General features: G+C 45.0%; 1 protein-coding gene across 1 annotated transcript in view; it reads right to left on the bottom strand.

Moving 5' to 3' along the window:
* Nucleotides 1–3,065: 3,065 nt before the first annotated feature.
* The window catches only part of Abcg5 (ATP binding cassette subfamily G member 5), a 28,909-nt gene continuing 23,315 nt past the window's right edge, over nt 3,066–8,659 (bottom strand). Inside the window, exons 11-13 of the mRNA XM_045137812.1 lie at nt 7,342–7,527; nt 4,623–4,735; nt 3,066–3,259 (exon numbers count right to left, since the gene is read on the bottom strand). Coding sequence (XP_044993747.1) covers nt 3,066–3,259; nt 4,623–4,735; nt 7,342–7,527 — 493 coding nt within the window. The remainder of the gene's footprint in view (nt 3,260–4,622; nt 4,736–7,341; nt 7,528–8,659) is intronic.

Raw genomic sequence — 8,659 nt, 5'->3', positions numbered from 1 at the left:
AAGACCTTTTCTAACCTGTAAGGAGCCTTCCGTACACTGAGGATTTGTGTGCCGCCAACCAAATTCAATTCTGACTAAGTGACTGCTTTTATTCATCACAAAAGCTTTTCCTCCATCCCTCGCATAGAAGACATTGACTCTTTTTTTTATATACATATATATATATGTTTTTAATTTTTATTTATTTATTTGAGAGCGACAGACACAGAGAGAAAGACATAGAGGGAGAGAGAGAGAATGGGCGCGCCAGGGCTTCCAGCCTCTGCAAACGAACTCCAGACGCGTGCGCCCCCTTGTGCATCTGGCTAACGTGGGACCTGGGGAACTGAGCCTCGAACCGGGGTCCTTAGGCTTCACAGGCAAGCGCTTAACCGCTAAGCCATCTCTCCAGCCCGACATTGACTCTTAACCCGTCAGGCACACAGCTTCAAGTACACCAAGAATGCCACAACTGGTGAGTGGCGTGTGAGTGGAGAGCAAGCCGTCCAGTGACGGCGGTGAGGAAAGGGACCCCGCCCGCGGTTCGCTTTGCCTGCGCTCCACACTGACCGCAGCATGTCGGTGAGCAAGCCCAGTCCTGAGAACAGCGCCCCTGACTCTGTGCTGCGGAGAGTGGGCTCCCGCTAGTGAAGACACTTGGTAGGAAGAGCCTATCCCACAGTAGTCAAAGGAATTTTTATTCTTCGATTTGATCTTCGCATCACCGTCCACTTTTGACTTGAGATACAAACTGTCACGGGTTAAAAGCCATGGTGTTTTCCTAAGATGCCGTCCCTAGCGTTTAGTCCTTTGAAGTCACACGGGTTGTATACATTTCCCAAATGCTTCTGTGGTAAAGTGAAATTCATCTGCCTGTGAATGGCACTAGATGTTTGCACTTACCTTATAACCCAAATCTTTTAGTAAGGTGAAATTAGTGATTTCAAAGGAGGTTCCTGTGAGACTCCCTTTGAACTGCCTTAATAGATTACCACCTCTGGAACTGTCTATAACTGATGTGACATATATAATCTGTAAGGCATTATGTGACTATGATACCGTAATATCAGTGTCATAGCCCTGTTCTGAAAATTGACAGCACTATTCTAGGAATTTACCAGTGTCTCCAGATCCTTAAATACTCTTCTAAGCAACCGCCTCACTGTGGCTTCGTTAATGAAATGATCTTCCCTACTATAACAGGAGACATTTCAAGTGCTGTAATTTGTCAGTCTTTACAACTTAGGTCACAGTAACCGAACAAGTTCATGTGCTGTCTGTGATCTTCTTACTCGAAGTTACCATGGCAACATTGAGAGAAATTCATTCCAGACTTGTTTGTTATTTGAAGATCAATTAGAAAGATAATCAGCCATTTGGCAGAGAATCTGTTTTTAATAGCCCATATCATTGCATCCCTAGAAACAAGTACTGTCCACATCTGCATTTGCACTGATAACACGCTTTCTCTTCACAGTTCAAGAGAGTGAGCTTCCAGGGTGTAACCCTGTTCTTCATGCGGGAAATGTTGTGTCGGCAGAGTATTTTTTCTATATAGATTTCAAATAGCAGCTGTTCTCCAAACTTACAGAGGTCATTTCTCAAGAGCATACGTGTGGTCTAGTAACATTTATTTTAAATTTTATAAGTGAACTAATCTAAAAGTGAAAAAATTACCTAACATTAACATACACACTTCATGCAGTTGTTTTTAAAAATCCATTTATTGCCGGGCGTGGTGGTGCATGCCTTTAATCCCAGCACTCGGGAGGCAGAGGTAGGAGGATCGCCGTGAGTTCAAGGCCACCCTGAGACTACAGAGTTAATTCCAGGTCAGCCTGGACCAGAGTGAGACCCTACCTCGAAAAACCAAAAAAAAAAGAAAATCCATTTATTTTAGTGTATGCGTGTACGTGCACGTGTGTCTGTGTGGGGACCATGATACTCATGTGGAGGTCAGAGGTCAACTTTCAGGCAGATCTGTCCTCATCTTCCTTCTCACAGTAAATGCGCTGGGATTGCAGAGGCCGGCCACAGCTCCTGTGTCCCCTTGGTGAATGCGCTGGGGTTGCAGAGGCCGGCTACAGCTCCTGTGTCCCCTTGGTGAATGCGCTGGGGTTGCAGAGGCTGGCCACAGCTCCTGTGTCCCCTTGGTGAATGCGCTGGGGTTGCAGAGGCCAGCTACAGCTCCTGTGTCCCCTTGGTGAACACACTGGGATTGCAGAGGCTGGCCACAGCTGGCTTTTACATGCAGGCTGGATACCTAACTCAGGAAGTCAGAGTTGCATGGCAAGCACTTTATCCAGAGTCATCTCCCCAGACCCTTCCTGCAGTCTTTCATTTTAACCCTCAGCTAAATCTTCAGTTTCCATGTTTCAGGCGTTCACCATCCAGTATCTGCCCCGCATCCGCCTGATGCAATCCAGCTTGTCCCTGTGAGCACACGGAGCTGTGAAAGCTCCCCCCACCCACCTTGAACACTCGGAGCCGTTGCGTGTGGAACGGCAGCTAAAGGTCCCCGTGAGCACACAGAGCCGTGAGCGTGGAATGCCAGCTTAAAGGTTCTCCCCCAAGTCTGCATGGTGCTTTGCTTCTGTCAAGCCCAAAACCTTCCTGATGCCACTTTCAGTCAGTAATCACTCAAATGTTTTCTTTGTACCAAATTCTTTATTGAATATAAACATAATTTATTAAGTTTAGTATGTGTTTGGGTTTTTTTTTTTGTATCTAGAACAAGGGAAACATCACTTCTGTCCTTTGGCTGAGAGCAAGTGTAGAATAAGGAAAACAAGATGTCACAGCTATCTTCCGTAGGTCTATGGACTATTATTTACCTTCTTGGGCCAGCACAGTCACGATTTCCAAACACCATGTGTCCCCACGAGCGGGGCCAGCAAGGGATCACAAACTGTTTCCACTGCGCTCAAGGCCTGAGTAGATCCGTGGGTCCCGAATGGAATCTTAAGGTTGAAAGACTTAAAATGCCCCAGCAGAAAAGAAATGCGGGCCACTCTTAGGTCAGACATCTGCAGCAGCCACACATGTCTTTACAGCTGAAGTTCCCTTTTCCCAGCAGTGCCCTTTAACTATCTGCTAATGAGATGATCCCGTATTTTAAAAACAACTATTCCCAGAACAACAAGAACTGGAATGAACGCATATAAAATCAGAAAGTTTGCTGTGAATCTGGATGTTGCACCAGGGCAGGTTGACTCGATATACTGAATGCCTTGAGTGATGGAACACAGTGGATGTTTGGGTATAGAGTTGTTTGAGCTACCTGCCAAGAAAAAGATTGACATTGTCAGTTATGGTACCTGCTGGGTATTTATTTTTTATTTGTTTATTTATTGAGTTTTGTTTTGTTTTTTTTTTTTGAGATAGGGTCTCACACTAGTCCAGGCTGACCTGGAACTCACTATGTAGTCTCAAGGTGGCCTCGAACTCATGGCGATCCTCCTACCTCTGCTTCCCGAGTGCTGGGATTAAAGGCGTGTGCCACCTCGCCCGGCCCTGCTGGGTATTTAATAAGTATTTACCAAATACCCCCAAGGTATTTATTGTTCTACCAAACATACTTCTTGATACATGATATTGTGGAGAACCCCGAGTTCTATTTAGATGAAGCAAGAGTGAACTTGGGGCCTTGACTTCCTTTGGAGATGGAAAAGGGCTTGTTTCTGTGTCGAGAATAGAGTCACTGCCATATTCCCAATCCTCCCTTCTCACCAAATATCCCAAAGTTATGTAAAACAGCCACTAAATTCTACCATGCTCTTTAGTTGTCTTCAGAGTACATAATTGTTCTGGAATTTTCTGTGGGTGCCCTTTTCATGTTCTGACTACCCTATTATGGGGCTGGGGATAGACCTGCCATCAAACGTGGGATATCGTGGGCTGGGGAGATGGTTCCGTTGGTAAAGTGTTTGCTTCAGAAACATGAGGACCTGAGTTCTATCCCAGAACCTATGTAAAGTTTTGTGTGTGGCAGAGCCTACCTGTATCTCCAGTGTTGGGGGGAGGTAGGCTCCCTGGAGCTCACTGGCCAATCTAGCCTAATTGGTGAGCTCCTAGACAGTGAGATACCCTGCCTCAAAAAACAAGAAGTGGAATGTGTTCCTGGGTGTCACACCCAAGGCTGTCCTCTGACCTCACTCACACAGGGAAAAACCGAGGGTGGAGTCAGGGACACAGGACACAGCCACTCAGCTATGTCTATACACACTTTGAGGAATACGAGCCCACGATAGTACCCTTGCTTTGTTCAGTAGGTACAGGAACATAGTCTTTCTAGAATATACTGGTATTTACCTCAGTGTACCTAGGTCCATCATTTTCTTGATTACATCAAAGTGACCTTAAGCTGTTGACCTTTGACCAGAGTCGTAACAGCCACTGGATATTTTGTTTTAAAAATTGGAGAAATGTTGGGCTTTATTTCAAAGCTAAGTTTTATTTTAAAAATTATATATATATATATATATATATAATTTAAAAATTATATATATATGTATATATATACATATATATGTATGTATGTGTGTGTATATATATATATAGCATTTCTTCTAAAAAGTACATTTCCCTTAGGAAATTGCTTGCTCAGAGTAATATGTAAAAATATTGCAAAGTAAAATACTTACCACAAGTGAAATTCAGCCCATAGAACTCATTGACTATAAGAATCTCACAACAATATTTTTGGAATGTAAAATAACTGAAGATTTTAAAAGGAATAGGCATTTCTTCTATTTTTCTTAAAAAGAAAAAAAAAAGATAAAATTCAGTAGGCTCTGGTCAGTCATTTTACTAAATGAAAAGAAAGGTAGCCCTCATTTTCCTCTGTAACAGATCACCTTTATATGTTCCAGTATATCTAGTTCATAATGTGTTTCCATATTGATTCTCTCATTTACTCCTGTTAAGATCAAGCTTTTGTTTTTTTGAGGCAAGCCCAACAGACTGGCCCATTATTATTATTATTATTATTATTATTATTATTATTATTTAAGAGAGAGAGCTGGCATGCCAAAGCCTCCAGCCACTACAGCCAAACTCCAGACGCATGCCCCCGCTCCCTGTGTACATGTGTGACTTTGCACACTCTCATCACTGTGCGTCAGGTTTATGTGAGACCTGGAGAGTCGAACATGGGTCCTTAGGCTTTGTAGGCAAGCGCCATAACCTTTAAGCCATCTCTCCAGCCTGGGATTGAATTTTTCCATCAGGTAAATTCTTATCCAAAGAGAAAAGCCTCCATTTTATAAGCGAGGAAACTAATTCAGATAGAAGAGTGGCTTGCTCATGGTCATGTGACAGCTCCAAGGTCAGCGCTCCATCCAGGAAGCGTATGCATCGTGAGTACCCGCATGGATGGGTCTTAAGCACAGCCGAGTCTCAGCCTAGTTTTCTTACCTGCAAATGACTTGCTCTGATTCCTAAATATAATTACGTCAAAGTGCACGTCAACTATACGTTTTGTGTCCTACTTGATTTTGAAATGAAGGAAACAGCTTTCTTCAGATTCTCTTAGGGATCTATAGTTTATTTACAGGAGCCTACACATATGTTATCTACCTGCAGTCATGTTTACCCTTTAAATATTTTTTAGCTTTTTTGTTTGCCTGTGTTTATGTGTGATGTGTGTGTGTGTGTGTGTGGTGTGGATATTATGCCCTTGAAGCCACAAGGCAGGGGCACTCACTTGCCCATGAGAGCCAGGGCAGAATGTCAGGTGTCCTGCTGTATTGCTTTTCCACCAATTCTTTTTTTAAAAAATTATTTATTTATTTGAGAGAGAGAGTGAGACAGAGAGAGAGCATGCAAGGGCCTCCAGCCACTGCAAACTAACTCCAGACACACGCACCACCTTGTGCATCCGGCTTACATGGGTCCTGGGGAATCGAACCTGGGTCCTTTGGCTTTGCAGGCAAGCGCCCTAACTGCTAAGCCATCTCTCCAGCCCACTTCCACCCATTCTTATTTGAGCTGGAGTCTCTTACTGAGAGCTGAACTTGCTATCTTTCACAAGCCCAGGCTGGTCTACCACCCTTTGCAGGACCTGGGTTACGGGCAATGTAATGTGTGGCCATACCCAAATGTTTACATGGGTTCTGGAGACTTGAACTTGAGTAGTTTCAGGCCCCCTGAGGCCCTCATGCATGGGCAGAAAGCACACTGAACTGCTGAGCCATTTCTCCAGTGCTCCTTGTAAAAGTTCTGACCCTTTCTGGGCTAGAGAGCTGGCTCAGCAGTTGAAGACACTGGCTTGTAAAGTCTGACAGCTCAGGTTTGATTCTTCAGTGTCCATGTTAAGCCAGAGATACTAAGTGGAACATGCACCTAGAGGTCGTGGGCACTCCCTGTGCCTGCCTCTTTCTCCCTTTCTCCCTCTCTCTCTCTCTCAAATAATTTTTTTGTTGTTGTTTTTTTAAGGTAGGGTCTCACTCTAGCTCAGGCTGACCTGGAATTCACTATGTAGTCTCAGAGTGGCCTCGAACTCTTGGTGATCCTCCTACCTCTGCCTCCTGAGTACTGGGATTAAAGGCATACGCCACCATGCCCTGCTCAAATAATTTTAAAAAATAAAATAAAATCTGCATAAAAATGTTACTCAATTAGTGTTAATGTTTGGCACATGCCCCTTAATCCCTAATTCTGTCTTGAGCAGAACCTTATTCTGCAGGTTCTTTCCTTATTTTGGCTAGTTTTAATTCCAAAATTGAACTGAGAGTGGAGAATGGGAATACAGACTTCATTGTACCAGTTAGGCACGAACTAATATGCAGACTGTTTGACCATAATGCAGGTTTTTCTATAGCATCTGGATTAAGGTTAGTTCTCTCTCTCCTCTCTCTCTTCTCTCTTTGTCTCTCTCTTTCTCTCTCTCTCTCTCTCTCTCTCTCTCTCTCTCTCTCTCTCTCTCTCTCTCTCTCTGTCTTTTGAGGTAGGGTCTCACTCTAGCCCAGGCTGACCTGGAATTCACTATGTAGTCTCAGGTGGTCTCAAACTCACGGCCATCCTCCTACCTCTGCCTCCTGAGTGCTGGGATTAAGGGAGTGCGCCACCACACCCGGTTTAAGATTAGTTCTCTTTTAATGGCTTAATATATGTGAATCATATCAATAATACGCTTACCTTGTCATACCCTGATCCCCAGTCACAAGACATAGGCAAATGGTGAACAGTTCAAGGTCTAAGGTGATAAAGATTAGCAAGCACTAGAAACACTTCAGACGGTAAGGTGATAATGTGAGCCAGCGTCACCCAGCTCCGTCTGGATCTGCTTTATAACAACCATCATCAGGTGAACGTTGGCCACAAGTCACATCAGCCCGAGTCCTTTGGCTCGTTTGATCTTACCTGATAAACCCGGATCCCACAAGCAGGCCAGCAATGCTCAGCAGAGCCACTATACTGTTGACGATGTTTGGGTTTTGGACCATACTGAGCAGCACGAGAGTTAGAAATTCACCGATTAAGTGGGGGGCCAAGAGAGCAGCAGAGAAGTACCCAAATCTGGCAACCTCGGGGTATAAGCCCAGAGTCCTAGAAAAACACAAGGCCTTCAGTTTCCTCTCCAGGAGCTGTCACTGAGGAAAAACGCCACGCTTGCCTTCTGTGAATCAATCCTTGGTAACTAGGGGTGGGGAGAGTCAGCGGTACCAGCCAGATCCCCCTTTGTGAGGCCTGTTTGGACCAAGGTCTACATTTGAGACTACCTCTTACCACATTGTTTCCATTGGCTTTAACTCAGTGCAAATGCCTGTTATAACTCCTTAAGCTCTCACAGCTAAATATTAAATTACTTGGCCAATGGTGGCCCACGTTGAAGTAGGGCTGTGGAACTCTCCAGAGCCTCCATAAAGAGCCATGGTTGTCCTGCCTTCCCGCCTCCACCCTAAGGGCTCACCTGCCACCCTTCCCTGATCCTCCGAGTACCTCCCTTGAGGGTTCCTTTCATCACACTGGGTCCTCTAGGGATAGAATGACTTAATACGCATTAGGCTTGGCTGCCCTTCAGTCCACTTGGAAGAGTAAGGAAAATAAATGGACCTGTCTCAAACCCACGCTCTCCGCCACTCTCAGGCTTCCTTACCCTCTTGCCCAAATCATAACATTTGTCTAAACTATTCCCTTTTGCCTAATGGTCTCTCGCCTTCGACGGTGTTTCAGCACAGAAACAAGGACTATTCTTTCTATTCAGATTCATAGCATTCTCCTTAAGGCCTTTAACCTTTCCGGGGCCATCAACATCAATGTCGCCTAAGTGGCTGGTCTCCATTCAGCTGGCCCTCCCGAATCTTGATCATTCAGTGTGCCTTACACACTGAATGCAGTACTCGGAGCTACCTTACTTCCAAGTACCTCACTTCTGAAATCACCCTCTGCACGCATGCCCCTTTGCCTCCCATTTTCTTGGACCCCCACCAACCTTTTGCGCATCCAGCTCCCTTCACCCACTGGAGGTTCACTGTCGCTAAAACTAATTGGATCCACCCGCTTTGCCAGTTTGCCTCAGCAGACCCTAGGGTCCCCTCAAGTTTCCACTTGACATCCGGGGTTCCGATGTCAGGTCTCATCATGGCTGATATAAACCTGTACTTTAAATTACCTGTTCTCGGGCTGGAGAGAGGGCTTAGCGGTTAAGGCGCTTGCCTGCAAAGCCTAAGGACCCAGG

Source organism: Jaculus jaculus, chromosome 18 (assembly GCF_020740685.1).
Source record: "Jaculus jaculus isolate mJacJac1 chromosome 18, mJacJac1.mat.Y.cur, whole genome shotgun sequence".
NCBI classification, from domain to species: Eukaryota; Metazoa; Chordata; class Mammalia; order Rodentia; family Dipodidae; genus Jaculus; species Jaculus jaculus.
Note: the sequence above shows the minus strand (reverse complement) of the source record. Positions and strands in the feature narration are given on the sequence as shown.